At 42.9% G+C, this 21,987-nt stretch overlaps 1 protein-coding gene across 1 annotated transcript; it reads right to left on the bottom strand.

The window, feature by feature from the left end:
- Window positions 1–8,750: 8,750 nt before the first annotated feature.
- LOC130069068 (C-type lectin domain family 4 member F-like) lies at window positions 8,751–11,463 on the bottom strand. The gene is made up of 4 exons (XM_056232764.1): window positions 11,403–11,463; window positions 11,105–11,250; window positions 10,851–10,963; window positions 8,751–9,438 (listed from the first exon to the last, which is right to left on the bottom strand). Exons 1-4 carry the CDS (start codon window positions 11,461–11,463, stop codon window positions 9,264–9,266), a joined length of 495 nt encoding a protein of 164 aa, XP_056088739.1. The 3' UTR covers window positions 8,751–9,263.
- Window positions 11,464–21,987: the final 10,524 nt, after the last annotated feature.

The raw sequence follows: 21,987 nt of genomic DNA, 5'->3' as shown, positions 1-21,987 counted from the left end.
GTGTGCAGTGCTACTGATAGCACCTCTCTGGAAGACCCAATTATGGTTCTCCGAGCTGGCACAGCTGCTGGAAACAGCCCCATGGCTGGTTCCGCTGAGGAGAGACCTTCTCACACAGGCAAACCGATTAACCTGCCATCCATGTCCCGACTTGTGGGCCCTTCATGTATGGCCCTTCAACGGATACCCGGGTGTCTCCCGGAAAGGGTGTGCTGAAAACGATCACTGAGGCAAGAGTGCCGTCAACTAGACGCCTCTACGCTCAGAAATGAGTGGTGTTTTCCGGCGCTGCACAGAGCCTGGACCCATATTCGTGCAAAGTATCGAGTGTACTCGTTTTCTTACAAGGGCTTTTGGACGTGGGTCGTACCCCCTCCACGCTCAAAGTGTGTGTGGCAGCCGTAACAGCTTCTCACGCTCTTGTGTCCGGCCAAACGCTAGGAAGAAATTACCTCGTCGTACACTTCCTTAAAGGGGCAAAGAGGCTGAACTCTCCACGACCTCCTTCTGTGCCTATCTGGGACCTCTCCACGGTCCTGGAAGCACTGAAAGGTGCCCCATTCGAGCCGCTGCGGTCTGCGGACCTGAAGCATCTCTCCCTAAAAAACGCTCTCTTACTGGCGCTCGCCTCAGTCAAGAGAGTGGGCGATTTACAAGCGCTATCAGTTACCGCTTCCTGCCTTGAGTTTGGGCCTAACGACTCCAGAGTCGTCCTTAAGCCAAGGCATGATTATGTTCCTTTACTCATCTATGGGCCTCAGGCATCTTGCTTTGGGCTACAGTATGGAGCGAAGTTAAGCACGCACAGCGTTTTGAAGGGGGTTCCCATAGCGTTAGCTAGCCTTACGCAATATGAGAGACCTCTCGAAAGGGAACGTCTCGGTTACTTACGTAACCTCGGTTCCCTGAGAAGAGGGGATGAGTATTGCGTAACCCACCGTGCTATTGTGCTTTTATCAGGGGATCGCTTCAGTCGACTTAAGCTGATTTTCCTTTGGCTGAATGGGCCAATATAAAGGCTTAGGCCACGCCCATTCTGGCGGGCTCTGACGTGCCAGGGCGCGAAGCAGCCTGATTGGTTCCACGTCTGAGCCGCTTCGCTGTTCGTGCAGTTGCCGCAGCACAGCCAATGACCGTGCTAGCTGGTCATCTGTGTCTGCTGTGCAGCTGCACTGCTTTTTCATTTTTTTTTTGCTTCAATATTCTCGCGAAATGCATAAACAGCTTATTTTTGTCTCTCACAAAAGTCTTAACTAGTTAGTTACCATGATCTTCACTTTAGAATACGGATCCAAATAATTAGTAATTCCTTTAGAAGTATGTAGTAACACTTGAGTAATTACTAGTTAGTTACCATGATTCTTACAGTATTACTAAGGAAAAGCCAATCCTAAAGTGTAGAATCTTCTAATCCTTCACAAGATATTCGCACACACATGAGCTAGGAGACATACATAAAAAACATTTTTTGCGAGGTAGGTTAAATAATAAAATCACTGTATATGGTATTTGGATGGCTGATAACTCAATATGTTCCAGTCGTCACCGTGACTCTAATAATTCAATGCCAGTCCAGAGGAATGCCGGAAAATTGGCCACAGGACAAGTAAGGTCCCGACAAGTGCATTTAAAAATCCATTTCTTTAAAATTATTCAGTTGCTAAATAGTTCTCTAGGAGAGAGCATAGACTAATTATTTCCCAAATCATAAGTCTGCTATGCAATTACATATTGATAAACCTTGTGTATTCGTTTACAGTAGCAATTAAAATGCTAATGTAGTGCTAGTCATTTGTCCTGCATTAGTTATTGATTAGTTTTGCATGAATTATGAAACTTTTTCAGTAGTTCTCTGGGAAGCATTAAAAAATAGTAGATATTGATTAGTTAATAGTGAACCCGTTGAGAGCAAAGACAAAACAGACACTGAACTATCAGAAGAACTTTAGGCCATTTATGCAGAGCATCTTCTTTATTGAGGGTCTTCTGATCTGTGAAGTTTATAATAATTATCAATATATACAGCCATGGTCAAAAGATAAAAAATTGTCAAAAGTTCAAAAAGTTTATGTACCTTGATTCGTAATACTGTGTCCTTGCATGATCCACAATGGTTGTGATGCTTTGTGATGGTTGTTAATGAGACCTTTGTTATGGAAGCTTGTTTCCGCCACTGAATAAAAAAAATAATTGCGACTTTTTATCTCACAATTGCAAGATATGAAGTCAGAATTGTGAGAAATAAAGTCGTAACTTTTTCTCACAATTGCGAGTTTACATCTCGCAATTCTGACTTTATAACACATAATTGCGAGTTTAGATCTCGAAATTCTGAAATCTTTTCTCAGAATTGTGAGATATAAACTCGCAATTGCGAGTTATCAGGCCAATTCTAAGGAGGAAAAAAGACTAACCTTTTTCCCCTCAGAATAGTTTATATTCTGTTTATAACACACAATTGCGACTTTATATCAATCAATTCTGACTTTACAACATGCAATTGCGACTTTATATCAATCAAATCTGACTTTATATCTCGCAATTCTGACTTTATAACACGCAATTGTGACTTTATATCACACAATTCTGACTTTATATCTCGCAATTCTGAGAATTAAGTCAGAATTGCGAGATGTAAACTCGCAATTGTGAGAAAAAAAGTCAGAATTGTGAGATAAAAAGTCGCAATTACCTTTTTTATTTTTCATTCTGTGGCGGAAATAAGTTTCCATACTTTGTTTGTCCTGAGCAGTTCTTCAGAAAATCTCCAGGTCTTGCAAATTCTTTGGTTTTCCAGCATCTTTTGCATATTTGAACCCTTTCCAGCAGTGACTGACTGTGTGGTTTTAAGGATCCATCTTTTCACATTGAGAACAACAGAGAGACTCATACGCAGGTTTTACAAAAGGTTCAAACATACACTATTGCTCCAGAAGGAAACACGATGCATTATTTGTATTTAAATATATAAAAAAATATTGTTGAGAGGAGAGCAGGGAGACAATAGACAGACTTTTCTCAGAGTTTTCTCTTCTTGAGGGATTGGTAGAAAAAATACAATTTTGGTTATGTAAATAAAAATTTATAAATGAAACAAAATCGTTCTATAAATATATTATTTATTTTTGTTATGCAAGTTATAATTTGTAAATTAAATAAAATATATTATTCTGTTTTGTTTCATGTTCCTGTTTCATGTCTGTCCTATGATCCACTGTTCTGGTCATGTGATTCACAGGCGTGGTTTCCAGAACTGGCGCAGATAATGGACATTGTTCCCTGGCCAGTGTCAATGAGGAAGTATCTCCTCACACAGGTGAACGGGATGATTTGGCACCCTCGGCCCGACTTATGGGCCCTCCACGTGTGGCCCCTCAACGGGTATCCTGGGACCTCCCAGAAAAGGTCTTGAATACCATCACTGAGGCTAGACTCTAGAGCAGAGCCTACTAGGCGCCTCTATGCTCTGAAGTATTCACTGGCTGGTGCTCAGCCAGGGACCTCCAGCCCCAGTCATGCGAAGTGTCAGTGGTACTCTCCTTTTTGCAAGAGCTTTTGGATGCGGGTCGCTCCCCATCCACGCTCAAAGTGTATGTGGCAGCCATAGCAGCTTACCATGCTCCTGTGGCTGGCCAGTCACTGGGGAGAAACGACCTCATCGTTCGTTTCCTCAAAGGAGCCTTGGTATGTACCTATACCAAGGCGAGCCAAGGCATGGTTATGTACCTATACCAAGGCAAGCCAAGACATGGTTATGTACCTATACCAAGGCAAGCCAAGACATGGTTATGTACCTATACCAAGGCAAGCCAAGGCATGGTTATGTACCTGTACCAAGGCAAGCCAAGGCATGGTTATGTACCTATACCAAGGCAAGCCAAGACATGGTTATGTACCTGTACCAAGGCAAGCCAAGACATGGTTATGTACCTATACAAAGGCAAGCCAAGGCATGGTTATGTACCTATACCAAGGCAAGCCAAGACATGGTTATGTACCTGTACCAAGGCAAGCCAAGGCATGGTTACCGTAATTCCTCAAATAAAGACCGGTATTCAAATAAACGCCGGGCCTCTGATAGTGGCCGGGGGCGTGGTCAACGCGGACAAATAAAGGCCGGTCTCAAATTAAGGCCGGGGAAAAATTAGTGTACACTCAAAGACGGACTCGCTCAGCGGTTGTCATATCACAACTATTCAGTGGTTTTAACCACATGTTTATTTTAGGTTTCAGACATTTAAATAGATATGATTTATAGCAAAACAATACATTTATAGTTTGTAAAATACACAATGGTGTCTATGGAAGCAGCAATAACAATCCATTCAAATATATTTGGCGACGTGTTTTATTCATATCAGATACACAGTGTAAGTAACTATAAAGTTTACTCTATTCTTCTCCCAGTTAACCGGCCACTTACTTTCATGTATTTCGGGAGAAACTGAAGAATTCACGCGCTGTAACGTAACAAATCCAACAGACAGGAATCTCTGAACTGCGGTGCCCATCTCACGTTACAGATCAAGATCATTTATAAAGGGTTTTAAAGGACAAAACAAACTCACTTACACGGATTTGAGAGTCAGAATAGAAGATAGTTGATGACATGGTAAGCAAGTTTGTTAATATTTAGAAATAAAAGCGCTACATCTGTCATACAGCGATATTTTGGCTGTGGTGAACATGTGCCAAGCATGACGCGTCACCATGGAAACTTGGCTGGCGGGCGGGCGGGGATCGCGAATTAGAAATAAAGGCCTGCCTCTAATAAAAGCCTGCTTCAAATAAAAGCCGGCTACCATCTGCAGTTCAGGTAAATAAAGGCCCCGGTCTTTATTTGAGGAATTACGGTATGTACCTATACAAAGGCAAGCCAAGGCATGGTTATGTACCTGTACCAAGGCAAGCCAAGGCATGGTTATGTACCTGTACCAAGGCAAGCCAAGACATGGTTATGTACCTGTACCAAGGCAAGCCAAGACATGGTTATGTACCTGTACCAAGGCAAGCCAAGGCATGGTTATGTACCTGTACCAAGGCAAGCCAAGGCATGGTTATGTACCTGTACCAAGGCAAGCCAAGGCATGGTTATGTACCTGTACCAAGGCAAGCCAAGACATGGTTATGTACCTGTACCAAGGCAAGCCAAGACATGGTTATGTACCTATACAAAGGCAAGCCAAGGCATGGTTATGTACCTGTACCAAGGCAAGCCAAGGCATGGTTATGTACCTATACCAAGGCAAGCCAAGGCATGATTATGTACCTATACCAAGGCAAGCCAAGACATGGTTATGTACCTATACCATGGCAAGCCAAGGCATGGTTATGTACCTATACCATGGCAAGCCAAGACATGGTTATGTACCTATACCAAGGCAAGCCAAGACATGGTTATGTACCTATACCAAGGCAAGCCAAGGCATGGTTATGTACCATGGATTGTGATTCAAGGGTCGCAACAACGCAGTTCAGAATTTGCCCTTACAAGTCTCCATGTAAGCATTAATTGTGTTGCACATGCTGCTGCCTATTAAGTGTTCCAAATGAGTCACTTAAGAGATCCCATGACAATCAGGATGCTCCCTTAAAAGGGATCTACCTATAGAGTGAGACAGCTCAGTAGGTTTTGGATCAGAGCCTTGCCTGTGCAAAAGTTCTGACAGCTGCCCTGAAGCTTAGTAAGCAGAGGTGAAATGTTTCATGCCCTCATGAGAAAAATGAGAGGCATTTTAATTTAGAGACTGATTATGAATTAAAACATGATAATGTCACTGTCACACCACAAAATGTAAATAATATAATGAAGAAGTGACACATTTCAATCTCCAGAGAAGCCATGTTCAAAAGCTGGTAAGTTCTGTTCTCGTTTCTGTAACTGTACAAATCAGAAGTGAAATTATTTTGTAGTTTTGCCACTTTTCCTTCACCTGTAGCAGTGTGGCTTTAAAAAGACAACAGTAAAACGGCACTGTTTAAATTCAGGCAAGAGATGAAGGCAAATGAAAGGGTTATCAGTGATTAATTGAATTGTACAAGTGCCAACGAGTTAAAATACCTGTGTAACCGCCATTTTTGATATATAACTAATGAGACATTTAAATGTTCTACCCACTTGTCACTGAATTTCTTTTATAATTTCCTAGACACAAGTAATTGGGTCGGGAGTTTTGGGAATGCTTCACGTTTAAGTGCTGTAGTTTTAAACCTTATACATTTTTTTTTGTTCTAACTTTAAAGGTTTATTTCTTACAGTTATTTTAGATGCATACTCAGATCTTGTCAATATATATATACTGTATATATATATATTATTTATAGGCTATAAGCTAGTGTTACGGTTGGTGTAGGCAGAGGAAGACGAGGAGAACAGGATTTCCAAAAACAATATACTTTACTTAATAATCAAAACAATAAACAGGAGCAGACGGGCAGAGGATACAAACACACCTAATACCAACGTTACATAAACGAGAACCGACAAGGAGTGAGGGAGAACACAGGGTTTACATACACAGAGAACAGATTAGGGAAACAAGGCACAGCTGGGGCAAATGAACTAGACACAGGTGAATAAACTAAACACTAACGAGGAGCGGGAAACTGGAAACAGGACTGAACCAAATACACAAAGAACGGGGGAAACACAGGACATACATGTAACATTAGCTCCCCCTCCTGCAAGGCGCGTCCTCGCGCCGAGTAACATCAATAAGGGTGGGGGGGTGGGCGCCCTGGAGGCTGACGAGGGAGTGGCCTACCCGGAGCAGGAAGCCTCCAGGGCGGAGCAGGACATGCAGGAGGCCAGGGCGGAGCAGGACGTGCAGGAGGCCAGGGCGGAGCAGGACGTGCAGGAGGCCAGGGCGGAGCAGGACGTGCAGGAGGCCAGGGCGGAGCAGGACGTGCAGGAGGCCAGGGTGGAGACTTTCCCTCGGGTGGCCAGGGTGGAGACTTTCCCTCGGGTGGCCAGGGTGGAGAGGCCACTTCAGGTGGCCAGGGTGGAGAGGCCACTTCAGGTGGCCAGGGTGGCTTATATCCCCCCCCAAAATTTTCTTGGGGGGAGTGACGGGTTCAGAGACAGGCTTGGGGGAACTGGACGGGACCAGCGGAGAAGGCACGGGAGGACTGGACGGGACCAGCGGAGAAGGCTCGGGAGGACTGGACGGGACCAGCAGAGAAGGCTCGGGAGGACTGGACGGGACCAGCGGAGAAGGCTCGGGAGGACTGGACGGGACCAGCGGAGAAGGCTCTGGCTCGGCAGGCGCGCAGGGAAGCTCCGGCTCGGCAGGCGTGCGGGGAAGCTCCGGCTCAGCAGGCGTGCAGGGAAGCTCTGGCTCGGCAGGCGTGCAGGGAAGCTCAGGCTCGGCAGGGCTGCAGGGAAGCTCAGGCTCGGCAGGGCTGCAGGGAAGCTCAGGCTCGGCAGGGCTGCAGGGAAGCTCAGGCTCGGCAGGGCTGCAGGGAAGCTCAGGCTCGGCAGGGCTGCAGGGAAGCTCAGGCTCGGCAGGGCTGCAGGGAAGCTCAGGCTCGGCAGGGCTGCAGGGAAGCTCAGGCTCGGCAGGGCTGGACGTGACCAGCTGTGCGGGCTTGGCTGGGCTGGACGGAACCAGCGATGAGGGCTTGGCTGGGCTGGACGGAACCAGCGGTGCGGGCTTGGCTGGGCTGGACGGAACCAGTGGTGCGGGCTTGGCTGGGCTGGATGGAACCGGCTGTGAAGGCTCGGCTGGGCTGGACGGAACCAGCGGAGAAGGCTCGGGAGGACTGGATGCATGGGCCAGAACTGATCGAACTGCAGACAAAATCGCCGCAGACATCACCATCAATGCAGTCTCCTCTTGAGTGGACTTACGTGTGGTGTGCTTAGTCTCTGGCGGATAGGCGTGCTCCAGTAGTGAAGGCGGCTCAGGCTCTGGCGGGCAGACGACGGGCTCAGGCTCTGGCGGGCAGGCGACGGGCTCACTACTGGACGGGATCGGCGGAGAAGGCTCTGGAACGATGCCCCATTTGGCAGCATGTGCTGACATCAACGGGGGATCGGCCATGCTGGAAACCAGTCCCGATTTCCCATAGACCGATCTGGGGGCTGGACTGATAGTGGGCGTGACGTAGAGAAACTCTGGAAGGGTGCTGGCGAGATCCTCTTCTCCAGAGCATACTGTGAATGTAGAATTACAGCACACCAGCACCCATTCCACAAAGGCGGCAAAATCATCCCGTGGACCTTCTCCGGACAACTGCGCTCTGCACGAGCCGTTTAGACTCACCAGATAGAATGTGCAGAGGCAGTAGTCCGGGTAGTGAGTCAAATACGCCGTCTCAAGAAAGGTCTGGGTGTGGTCCTCCAAAGTTTGATCCCCCTGTTCGAGACATAGGAGGCGAACAGCGGGGATAGTCATCTTACGGTCGGTTCTTCTGTTACGGTTGGTGTAGGCAGAGGAAGACGAGGAGAACAGGATTTCCAAAAACAATATACTTTACTTAATAATCAAAACAATAAACAGGAGCAGACGGGCAGAGGATACAAACACACCTAATACCAACGTTACATAAACGAGAACCGACAAGGAGTGAGGGAGAACACAGGGTTTACATACACAGAGAACAGATTAGGGAAACAAGGCACAGCTGGGGCAAATGAACTAGACACAGGTGAATAAACTAAACACTAACGAGGAGCGGGAAACTGGAAACAGGACTGAACCAAATACACAAAGAACGGGGGAAACACAGGACATACATGTAACAGCTAGCACATAGGAACATCTCAGAAGTGTAATGCCATCTGCTGACCACAGCACAGTTTCACACAGAATATTAAAAAACATCTCATCCTTATAATGCTGTAATGCAGAAGCGTCATGTCATTTGAACAAATTTTCTGAAAAGAGGACTTATTATTTCTAGCTTAGAAAATTTCTTGAAAAGTTGTTTTAGGTAAAAAAGCTGTTTGTCTAAAACGTGACCAAAATCATATCCTTCGCTCATGCTCTTACAAGCATAAAATAACTAAGATGGGATATAAGTGCACTCAATATAAAAAGCTGCTTGTGCATTTACATTTATGCATTTGGCAGACGCTTTTATCCAAAGCAACATACATTGCATTCAAGGTAATACATTTTATCAGTTCATGCATTTGGGACCTCCCAGAGAAAGCATACATTTTACCGCATTTTAACTGAATAAGCAAACAAATCCAAAAGAAGACATGATGTTTTTCTTTTCTCTACATGTGCATGAAACTAGACCTCTTTCATGACATATCACTGATGGACTTTCTTTTCACAGATAAACTTATACATAGAATTGCAGGAAACATCAAACCAATTGTTTGAATAGTTGGAAGATTTTTTCACAATAGCACAATTCTCTCCATCGGCGCCGCCTCCGCTCCAGTTATCAGGTTCACTTTTCTGAGAGACCCTCTGGTACCAAAACCTTCAAGAGCAGAAACAGGAGGTCAGGGTTAAAACCATATTCTTCCTTCTGATAATATATATAAAAAAAAGACTATTTTATGTAAAACATGGGTTCTCAAACTTTTTGGGGCCAGGGACCCTTTATAGGGTAGAAAATGTTCAAGGACCCCCTCAGTTAATGAGTATGAACTACAAGAATGGTCTCCATCTGTAAATATGCACTTTTCAGTAACAGCATTTTCTGGAAAATCAGTTGCACCCAAGTAGTCGCCCTGGGTCAAGCGTAAGTTGTTGAGAGAAAACAAATATATGCATAAATCCTTTTCAATTTAACGTAATTCAGAACAAAACAAGAATGAAAAATAAAAATAGCCTGCAAAATAAAGAGTGTCATTACACTAATTAATTAATTAATAGTAATTACAAACCACATTAATTTTACAATTATTTAAAACGAAACTGAAACTGCCGTTGGGTTCCTCTCTCATTCGGCACAAATCCAAATGTTTCCACATTCGCATGTATTTGGATGCTAAACTATTATTAATTATGTAAACAAAGCTTTGTACTTCACTCTTGTCCCAATATCCACGTAAAATATCCCAATATCCAGCATCCTTCACATGCTCAAAAATTGTATTGCATGGTGCGATGATAGGGCGGTGGTCACGCTGAGGCAAAGCCTACATATTGAAGAATGCAAATGCGGCCCACGATATACCAACCACATTTAAAAAATAAATTCCAGTTTTAAATTTTGTTTTGTTTTCAGATTAAATTAAAATGGTTTAAACAAATATAAGTTTGAACTCTAATGTTTTTTGTCACATCAAATAATTTTGGTGATCATTATTTTCAGACATGCGCAGACCTACTATGTAGCCTACTAACGCAACGCAGTTAACGAACACTTACAAGCACGCTTTGATGACTTATAATGGAATCTATTAGGGTGATCACCCAAAGGCACAATAGAGTAATATGGTTGAGTTTCTGGTTGAGCATTAATGATACAATTTTGTTCCCTTTCAGTCAGTCATGTTTGACGTAACGTCGACGTCACATGAGTCAATTTTCGGTCTAAAAATAGGAGGCTAAGAACGTATATCATTATATGCTGATGATGTTATATATCCTTCTAATCCTGAATTAGAAAAGGTTGTTAGACAAGATTAACTTTTATAGTGAACCACTTCTGTACACTGTATCTGGAAAAACAATAAATACATTGATAAAAAAAATATGTGTAATATAATAATACGGAAACGGTATAGCAAATTATTTCGCGGACCCCCTGGCTATTGGTCACAGACCTCAATTTGAGAACCGCTGTTGTAAAATATACTATTATTGCAAATATTTTAATGTTCTTTCCTGTAGTAAAAGAGTGTGTTGCATTGATTAACAAACAATTGCAGAGATAGTTCTTACTGTACTCCAGTGTCATTGAGAGTTTGGTTATTCACCCAAACCCAGTCTCCTTCAGTGTCCAGATCATTGAGACCAATCCAGTAATGGTCTTTAAGTTCAGAGTACAGAAACATCTAATAGAGAAAAGGCACATAATTCACAATTATATAAAACAAAAAAATCAGTGGTGAGATGTGATTTTGTAATAAAACATTTTTGTATACTATACCTGTTTATTTGGTTCAAAATCACATTGTGCAGTATAGTTGTCTTACCTGTTCTGATTGGTTGGTTATGGTCACCAGATCGGCTCCTTTTGAAACACAGAAAGCACGACTGCTTGGCCAGGTGAGTTGATCAGAGCTGAAGTAGTACAACTTTCCTCCCCAATCTTTCAACTGAATGCTGAAAGATGGGAATGCTGAAATAGTTATAAAAACAAAAACATATGATAATGATACATTCTTCAGATCATAAAAATCTTGAAGGTAATCAAAGTTTGGTTTGATGTGCAGAAATATTCAAACACTTTGTCTAAGCCTGTGTCATGTGTCTAGCAGAGAAATAGCTTACCTTTGTAAAAGAACAGTTGCTCTTTAACTCTGGTGTAGTTTTCTGTGAGCTCTTTCACCATGAATGATACAGAAAGTTATGAATAACATAAAATAAAAATAATAACAAAACTGACAAAATTATGTAGTAATTTATCTTTACAAATGGTTAATGAAATGTTGTAGGCCTACTGGGTGCACTTTACTCACTTGTGCTGTTGGTCTCCAGGGCAGACAGTTGCATTGAAACACCGACATCTGATTGGAGAAAAACAATTGCAGAGGTATTTTATTTAATTTTTTTGGTAACGCTTTAGATTACAGCCCGGAAAGTACTGCGTAATTAAAGCAATTTTACAGCGTAACCTTCGGTAATTATAGTGTTTGTACTTACAATATAAGTATAAGAGAACAATATTTTAAGTTTGGGGAATAAAGGGGTAACAACCAGGAGAATTAAAAAAATTATTTATACTGTAAGTATTAAGGGTAACTTATTCTACTATTATGATATAACAATCTTACATTTGGGATCAATTTAGCAAGAACATATACTGCGTACCTTTTTGAAATAATAGTGAACCAGTACATACTGTATACTTTATAAATGCATAGATGTACCCTGTCATTTTTAAAATGTAATCTTTTTAACAAAAGTGCACTGAAAACGAAAACTATTGCAACTTTTGCTTAAATATTGTGGAAAGATACTCTTGTTTCATGTAGCTTGTTACCCCCTTGTTCGATGTAGTTACAGGGTAAGTGTGACATTGCGGGCTGTAAATTAAAGTGGTGCTTTTTACCCCCTTGTTCCATGTAGTTACAGGGTAACAATAAAAATGTATACACACAATCTTATATCACTGACTCAGAAACCTTTATTTATTATAGAAGCACCGCTTACCCTGTAACCACATGAAACAAGATATATTTCAATGAAAAAAACAATGAAATTTCTTGCCTTGAAACATTTTAGCCCAACTTAAACATCTGCACTTTTACTATCATAAAATAAATAAATAAAAGTATAAATGCATAGATATGTACCCTGTAATTTAAAAAAAGCCTATACAGTATGTATTGGTATACAATTATTACAAAAAGGTAAGCAATGTGTATGTTCTCGCTAAATTGCTCCCAAATGTAAGATTGTTGTATCATAATAGTAGAATAAGTTCCCCTTAGTTCTATAATATTTACAGTATAAATATTTTTTTAATTCTCCTGGTTGTTGCCCCTTTATTCCCCAAACTTTACATATTGTTCCCTTATACTTACATGCAAGTACTTTATAGGTACACTATAATTACTGAAAGTTACTCTGTAAATTCCTCTTAATTACACAGTACTTTCCAGGCTGTACTCTAAAGCGTTACCATTTTTTTTAATTTAGAGTTCAGAAAGCCCTGTTTTTAGCGCCACTGGAGGCTGTTAAGTGAACTGCAGCAGCAACTGCACGATTTCCTCTCAATAATCAGTGGTGAGAAGCAGCAGTTGAGAAAGTATCTGATTATATCTTGTGGATATTTTTGCAATAAAAAAAGTGATTAATACATGAAAATTCTTACATATAGGCCCTTTAAGACTATAAACAAGAGCCAGTGAGAAACAATGATTACTGAGTGCTAGGGGTGTGACGATACACTTTGTTCACGAGATGAGATGATACACGATATTGGGTTCACGAGAACGAGAAGAGACAACATTAAAGGTACACTTTTTTGCACGTTTTATCAGCTAAAATCAATATCTTTATTAATAAATATGTCCTCATTGGTGTAAAATTACCTCTGCCAATTATCTGACTTATCCTCGTAAGCAAAGAGATAGCTCATGACGTCATAAAAGGTGAAGCCACCGCGCCGCCATATTGGTATTCCCTAGTGAGCTCACACGTTCTATTGAATCAATAGAAAATTGTATTATTTGACTGAGAAAACATTGCGTAACGAGACACCGTTTTTAAAGGAAGAGGCGGATGGAGAGGAGGAGGAGGAGGAGGGAGAGGAGGCGGAGGAGGAGGAGGAGGAAGAGAATGAGGAGGGGGAGGAAGAGAAGGAGGAGGGGGAGGAAGAGAAGGAGGAGGGGGAGGAAGAGAAGGAGGAGGGGGAGGAAGAGGAGGAGGAAGAGGAGGAGGAAGAGGAGGAAGAGGCAGAGGAGGAGAATGAGGAGGGGGAGGAAGAGAAGGAGGAGGGGGAGGAAGAGAAGGAGGAGGGGGAGGAAGAGAATGAGGAGGGGGAGGAAGAGAAGGAGGAGGGGGAGGAAGAGAAGGAGGAGGGGGAGGAAGAGAAGGAGGAGGGGGAGGAAGAGGAGGAGGAAGAGGAGGAAGAGGCTGAGGAGGAGAAGGAGGAGGACCACAAGCAACATGACTTGCCAGTTTTGGACATGTTGTTTTGAATTTATAGCACTAGTGTGTAAGACTATGTTATTTTTGAGGGCTTGTGTGTCCTGTCTGAGGGCAAAGTTTGGTTTTTCAGCAAGAGTGAATGGTTTTGAGTGTAGAGCCATTTTGACCTGAAAATAGGATGTTTGGGGAATTGGGTGAGACGTTATGGATTTGTGTTTACTGTTTTGAGAATACGAGGCATAGTTTCAAGAAATGTGTTTAAGCAATCGAGAAAAACTAATAGAAAGTTAAGTGGAAGGGAAAAGTGTGGTAATCTTCTGTAGTTATATCGTGCACTAAGACCGACGGAAAATGTAAAGTTGTGATTTTCTAGGCTGATATGGCTAGGAACTATACTCTCATTCCTGCGTAATAATCAAGAAACTTCACTGCCGTACCATGAGAGCAGCAGGCGTAATGATATGACGCAGCGCCTGAAAATAGTTCCGTTGTGTTGACAGAAGGTAGCCTATTTTCAGGCGCTGCGTCATATCATTACGCCTGCTGCTCTCATGGTACGGCAGTGAAGTTTCTTGATTATTACGCAGGAATGAGAGTATAGTTCCTAGCCATATCAGCCTAGAAAATCGCAACTTTACATTTTCCGTCGGTCTTAGTGCACGATGTAACTACAGAAGAGTCAAGTTTTAAATAGGAAAAATATCGAAACTCTTTGGTCATTTCTTTTTTAGAAATGCTAATGGTCTTGTCCACTTCAATGATGTATGCTAAGCTATGCTAAAAGTGGTACCGCCAGAACCGGAGATCGGCTGAATGGATTCAAAAACGGTGAAACTCAACAGTTTAACTCTGGGGGAGTTGTAAAATGAGCCTATTTCCAAAAAAAGTGGAGTATCCCTTTAAGTCCAGAGTCAACGCAGCCGTCTACCAGGACATTTTAGAGCACTTCATGCTTCCTTTAGCAGACAAGCTTTATGGAGATGCTGACTTCATTTTCCAGCAGGACTTGGCACAAGCCCACACTGCCAAAAGTACCAAAACCTGGTTCAATGACCATGGGATTACTGTGCTTCATTGGCCAGCAAACTCGCCTGACCTGAACCCCATAGATAATCTATGGGACATTGCCAAGAGAGAGATGAGAGACATGAGACTGAACAATGCAGAAGAGCTGAAGGCCGCTATTGAAGCATCCTGGTCTTCCATAACACCTCAGCAGTGCCACAGGCTGATAGCATCCATGCCACGCCGCATTGAGTAATTCCTGCAAAAGGGGCCCAAACCAAGTATATGCATGATTATACTTTTTAGAGGGCCGACATTTCTGTATTTAAAATCCTTTTTTTAATTGATTTTGTAAGACTGGAAAAACTAGAAGAACTGGTTGAGGAACGACCACTCTGGAAATTACCATTTGAACTCACTATTTGGGATAAAAGTCTCACCTCACCTACATTTCTTTCCCTCATCCCCCACTCCTTCTCCCCCATGTGAAGATCACCAAAAACTCACCCAAGAATCTAAATGGTTTAATGTGAATGATTATCATCGAGTTTTATACATGTTTGGTATCATTTGAAATGTCTCAATGCGACTGGTACAAATGTCTCATTTCCAAATAAGTAAAAAAAAGGTAATAGTCCAGAGTTTAGAGATAACTGACACACAAAGGAATGTGGTCTCTAGACAAATGGTTTCCTACCCCCAAAAGGTGTAACCTCTGAATGCATATCCATTGTTAGCACATGTTTCCACGTGAAATAAGTTTCTGTCTATATCAGGGATGAGCAACTTCGGTCCTGGAGGGCCACTGTCCTACAGAGTTTAGCTTCAACCCTAATCAAACACACCTGAACAAGCTGATCAAGGTCTTCAGGATTACTAGAAAGTTACAGGCAGGTGATTTTTTCAGGGTTGGAGCTAAACTCTGTAGGACAGTGGCCCTCCAGGACCGAAGTTGCCCATCCCTGGTCTTATAATGAAATGTAGCAAGGGGCTCGGGGCCTTCTGTACTTCAGATGAGCCCGTGAGGCTGAGAGTGGCCGAGTCTCTCAGCTTCATGTATTTTCTTAAATGTCGGGTTCGCATTTCTTCTCTTTATTTCAGAGCATTTGATGTTTTGTATTGCATTGATTATGAAATTCGCATGATACATTTACCTGACATAATAAATTGTAAACATTTGATTTTATTCTAAACGACTGACATTATTTCCAGTAAAGAGTTAAAAGAATAGTCAAACATTCGCTCACATTTAATGATGCACAGATATCATTAAAACCTTTTCATTTATGGGGTCAGATGAAATAACAAGAAAATACATATGAGAAAATGTATTGCATTTAATCAAAATACTTTGCCATGAGAAAAGACAGTAACACGTGGACAAGCGGTCAGTCTGTGGACACGACAGAGCGCGCAAGTGGTTTTTTCTTAATATCCAGTTCTCATGTTGTTCAGTTTACTATCTGCGACAAGGTAAGGCTATTTTTGATTCTTTGGTTATTTTAAAGTTCTACCTTCAAACAAATCTGTATTTTAATTAGACGCGTTCCTACTTTAAAATAACAGCCGCGTCTGAAAGTATTGCAGTTTAAATTGTATAGCACTTAAGTGGAGTGCTCTCCAAATAGCTAGTTTTGATTTGTCCCATTTTCGGATTATTTGCTTTTGCTGTGCTAATTGCTGGGCCGGTTCAGCTGTCCTCTAGCCTGGTTAAAACCAGACCATTCTCAGTTGTAACTGAGTTAGGGTCTGGCAAAGCTCCATAGACAAATCATTTCCAGAGGGGCGTCACCAACGGACGTCGCGGATAGACCTAAACCCAATCAGAGCGATGAAGGAGATGACGTATGCAGATCAGCAGAAACATCTCCCGAGTGTTTTGCTCGGTTTTTAACAAAAAGGAAACGTTCAAATCGCTTAAAACAGACGCTGATTCGAACGAGTGATGTTCGACGGCGGCATCCATCTTTGTAATGTAGGCTACAAAATCTGCTTCAAAATCCCAGCGCTGTCGTCATCGTGTAAAGCCCGCCCCAACGTTTCTGATTGGTGCCGCAATTTCGACGGATTGGAAATGGGTTTCAATGGGCTCTTTGCCAGACCTACTTGCAGAGCAAATCTAAATTTGCCGGAAGTTGTCTGGGTTTTCCCAGGCTAGCTGTCCTCACTCAGGCGATTAAAAGCATTATATCTATGTAGTGTGCGCGCTGTCGTGAAAGCGTTCAGCTCTCGTGTTCTGCCTCCTCGTGTGAAGACCGACTCGGGTAAAGACCTGCGACTCTACCTGTGCGACTCCACCGAGCAAGGACACCAGCAAGGCACTTAAGTATCTTCTCCCCTCTCCTTCACCACTTGATTTTATTTCCTTTACTCAAGATGGGTTTTCAATACATTCCTGTTGTCTCTCGACAACGCTCTTTCATCACGCACAGAAGGCAGCACAATACTGCTAATCTGCGTCCTATTCTCTCATCCTCACACACACCTTTCACTCTTTCTATGGGTCTATGGAATTGTCAATCAGCAGTCAATAAAGCTGACTTCATTCCAGCCTTTGCATCTCTGTCACGGGTGGGTTGCGGAGAATGGAGTGAGGACTCAAGTGCAGAGGTGAAGAAGTGTTTTAATTAAGTCAAACATAAATCAAACAAACAAACAAAGGAAATCCAGGTCTCAAGAACTAAATAATATATCCAGGAACATGACATGGCAGGCACAGAACTACACACACCTCAACACCCATAACTTTAACAACGAACGAGCACAGGACAGCAAACACAGGGAGACTAAATAGGAAAGCAAACAAAGAGGGTAACGAGGGAAACTAGGTGAAGCCAATAATCCAGTAACAAGGTGGGAGGGGCTAGACAATCCACAAGAGCACATGGCACACAGAGAACTCATGACAGCCATACACTCACAGTAAACAAGACCATACACAAACACAAGACCAGGAATGTCACGGCTCTGTCACCAAACCAAGAATAACCAGAATAGCTGTGACAGAACCGTGACAATCTCATTCTACTCTTAATATCTTGGACTTGACTGAGACCTGGATCCATCCAGAAGACTTAGCAACCCCAGCTGCTCTCTCTAACAACTTCTCTTTCTCTCACACCCCTCACCAGTCTGGGAGGGGTGGGGGTACTGGTCTTCTCACTTACTCAAAATACTCAACTCTCTCTTCTCTATGCAATAACATCTCGTTTGAATATCATGCCATTACACTTACAACTCCCATTAAGATCCATATTGTAGTCATATATCGCCTCCCAGGTCAACTGGGAAGATTTGTAGAGGAGCTAGATGTGCTGCTGTCCTCTTTCCCTGAAGATGGCTCCCCACTTGTAGTCTTTGGTGATTTCAACATTCATCAAGAGAAGCCGTATGCAATACGCTTCATCTCTCTCCTAGCCTCTATCGATCTCAAACGGCTCATCACCACAGGTACTCAAAAATCAGGCAACCAACTGGACCTGGTTTACACACGCAACTGCATCACAGACAACATTTTGTTGAAACCTCTCCACGTTTCAGATCATTTCCTCATTACTTTCAATTTACAACTCACTACCCATGCACCACCAACCCCCCTACCAGTTACTTTCAGATGAAACCTGCGCTCACTTTCTCCCTCCCACCTTTCCTCTGCTGTGTCATCTTCTCTTCCCTAACCCTTACAATTCTCATCTCTGGATGTGAATACGGCAACGGATACTTTATGCTCCACTTCAACTTCTTCTTTAGACAATATCTGCCCTCTCTCCGGCCAGCACGCACTACTCCCTCTAACCCCTGGTTATCTGAGGTTCTTCGTGAACACCCGACCGAACTCAGGGCAGCGGAGAGGAAATGGCCCAAATCAAAAGACACATCTGACCTGAGTATGTATCAATCTCTGCTCTCTTCCTTTTCTGTTGATGTTCACGCTGCGAAATCTTCGTATTTCCACAACAAGATCAACAGCACCTCTAACACACGAACACTTTTCAAGACATTAAACTCTCCTCTGTCCACCTCCACCACCACCCACCTCCTCTTTCACTGCTGATGACTTTGCTAACTTCTTCACCAACAAAACAACTACTATCAGCAGTCAGTTCTCAGCTCCACACACACAGGAACCCAGACCAATGTCTCTCCCACAGCCAAAAACCTTCTCTCCTCCTTCTCTCCACTAACCGAGGAAGAAGTATCTAAACTTCTCCTCTCTAGTCATCCTACCACCTGCCCTCTAGACCCCATCCCCTCACACCTTCTACAAGCCATCTCTCCCACACTTCTACCAGCACTCACACACATAATCAACTCATCCCTTCACACTGGCATTTTCCCTACAGCATTCAAGCAGGCTCGGGTAACTCCACAGCTCAAAAAAACAACATTAAACACATCACTTTTAGAGAATTACTGACCTGTCTCTCTCCTACCATTCATTGCGAAAAAACTCGAACGAGTTGCTTTCAACCAAGTATCATCTTTCCTGTCTCTGAACAACCAGCTGGATGTCAACCAATCTGGCTTCAAGATAGGGCATTCAACCGAGACTGCATTACTGTCGGTCACAGAAGCCCTGCGGATCGCAAAAGCTGCTTCCAAATCATCAGTTCTCATTCTCCTGGATCTGTCTGCTGCCTTCGATACTGTGAACCATCAGATCCTTCAGTCCACCCTCTCATCACTGGGCATCACAGGTACTCCTCTCCACTGGTTTGAGTCCTATCTTACAGGTAGATCCTTCAGGGTCGCATGGAGAGGCGAGGTATCCAAAGCACATCAACTGACCACAGGGGTTCCTCAGGGTTCAGTTGTTGGACCGCTGCTCTTCTCCATTTACACCACATCACTGGGACCCATCATACAGGGACATGGTTTCTCTTACCATTGCTATGCTGATGACACCCAGCTCTACTTCTCATTTCAACCAGATGATCCCTCAGTAGCTGCACGTACAGTATCTCAAGCTGTCTGGCGGACATCTCGGCATGGATGAAGGAACATCACCTGCAGCTCAACCTGGCAAAAACAGAGCTTTTCGTCCTCCCTGCCAATCCGTCTCTATAACACGACTTCAATATCCAGCTAGATTCTTTCTCAATCACCCCATCAAGGTCGGTCAGAAATCTTGGAGTAACATTTGATGAGCAGCTGACCTTCACAGACCTTCACAGACAACATCAGGAAGATCAGGTCTTTCTTAACTGATCATGCAACACAACTTCTCGTCCAGGCCCTGGTTATCTCTAGGCTTGATTACTGCAGTGCTCTTCTGGCTGGACTTCCAACCTGTGCAACTAAACCTCTACAAATGATCCAGAATGCTGCAGCTCGTCTTGTCTTCAACGAGCCCAAAAGGGCCCACGTCACTCCTCTGTTCATCTCTCTGCACTGGCTACCTGTCGCTGCTCGTATCAAGTTCAAGGCATTGACGCTTGCTTACAGATGTACCACAGACTCAGCTCCGTCCTACTTTCACTCGCTCCTACAAGTCTACATCCCTACCAGAAGCCTACGATCGGTCAATGAGTGACGGCTCGTGGTACCATCACAGAGAGCCTCAAAATCACTCTCCAGAACATTCTCATTCACAGTTCCCTGCTGGTGGAATGATCTCACCACCCTCATCCGGAATGCAGAATCCCTGACAGCATTCCAAAGACAGCTGAAAACTCATCTCTTCTGTGAGCACTTAACCTCATAAATTAAAAAATAAATAAAATTAATTATTTTTCCTTTAAATCCTCCCTTGTCTGGCTTATGCTACTCTGAGCAGTGCCTGAACTTTGTATTTTTAGCACTTCTTGCGTTGTTTTTGCGTCTTCACGATGACTCGCTTGCTTTAGTCCTCAGTTGTAAGTCGCTTTAGATAAAAGCGTCTGCTAAATGACTAAATGTAAATGTAAAACACGTAAAGACCTTCCGTGCTGGTCAGATGCCGGACTTTGGGCCGATCAAGCGCGAGTTTACAATTTCATGTGATATTCTAATTTTCTGAGATTTTGAATGTGGGGTTTTCATAAGCTGTAAGATAAGATAAGATAAGATAAGATAGTACTTTATTGTCCGTGTACACGGAAATTTGTCTTGCAATACAAGCTCCAACAATTATAGCACACACAAACTAAAAACAAAAACATACAGTCATCAATAAAAAGTATACAAAAGTACTTCCATAATATTATTATGGGTACTCCGCCCTGCAGAAGTGTTCTTCAATAGCCATAAATATATACATATATTGAAATGCAAGTGGGGGTAAAACTATCACTTCTTTCCCCTCATGTGTTGATTCAGCATCGATATAGACAGAGGAACAAATGAGTGTTTATATTTGTTCTTCCTGCACTCCGGGACCCTATAGCGTCTCCCAGAGGGCAGGAGTTGATACTCTTGATTCAACACATGGGCATAATCTTGGGTGATTTTATGAGCCAATCGTACAGTATGTACTTCATGACTTTCAATAAACGCCTTCTCAACCGACTGTCCCACCAATTTGGAACAAATTCCCAGGAGCCGGAAAATCCTGGCCTTCAAATGAGCTGAGAGGCCCCCAAACCACACTGCGCCTCCATACTGCAGAGTGCTTTGAATGGTTGACACAAAGAAAAGAGACAGGATTTCACTACTCGCTCCGAATGACCTAAGTCTCCTTAAAAAATAAATTCTCTGTTGTACCTTTCCGCAGATGTAGTCTACATGATAGGTCCAGGAAAGGTCACAGTCCACATACACTCCAAGATATTTAAATGATGATTTTTGTTTTATGATTTGATTATGGATGATTAATGGTGTAATATGGCATTCATGAGAGGTGCCGAAGATGATCTCTTCCGTTTTCTGTGTATTGAGAATGATAGCATTTTCGTCGCACCACTCTACAAGATTATTCACTGTTTGCACATAAAGTTCAGCCCCTTCCCCCTCCTTCATCAAAGCTACCAGAGCAGTATCATCAGAAAATTTGATGATATGATGGTTGGGTGCAAAGGTAACACAGTCGTTGGTATAGAGTGTGAAGAGCAAAGGAGAGCTAACACATCCTTGAGGGGCACCGCAGCTGGTTGTGACCATGGGTGAATAGGTGTTATTGACCCTAACCAGCTGTTGCCTGTTAGTGAGGAATGAACAGTACCAATGAATGAGATATGGATTCGTACCCATTAGGGCCATTTTAGATAACAATATGTCCGGTTTTATTGTATTAAATGCAGAGGAGAAGTCAATGAACAGTACCCTGGCATATGGCTTT

Source organism: Rhinichthys klamathensis, unplaced genomic scaffold, assembly GCF_029890125.1.
Source record: "Rhinichthys klamathensis goyatoka isolate OS25496 unplaced genomic scaffold, OSU_Roscu_1.1 h1tg000354l_1, whole genome shotgun sequence".
Lineage (NCBI taxonomy): Eukaryota > Metazoa > Chordata > Actinopteri > Cypriniformes > Leuciscidae > Rhinichthys > Rhinichthys klamathensis.
This window is presented reverse-complemented; position numbering and strand designations above follow the sequence as displayed.

Bases quoted from the DNA above. Each gene is read 5' to 3' on its own strand.
- LOC130069068 (XM_056232764.1), bottom strand. From the start codon at position 11,463: ATGGTGAAAGAGCTCACAGAAAACTACACCAGAGTTAAAGAGCAACTG. The intron at 11,251-11,402 runs GTAAGCTATTTC...TAACTATTTCAG, and splicing joins GCAACTGTTCTTTTACAAAG to CATTCCCATCTTTCAGCATT. The intron at 10,964-11,104 runs GTAAGACAACTA...TTTCTCTATTAG, and splicing joins TAACCAACCAATCAGAACAG to ATGTTTCTGTACTCTGAACT.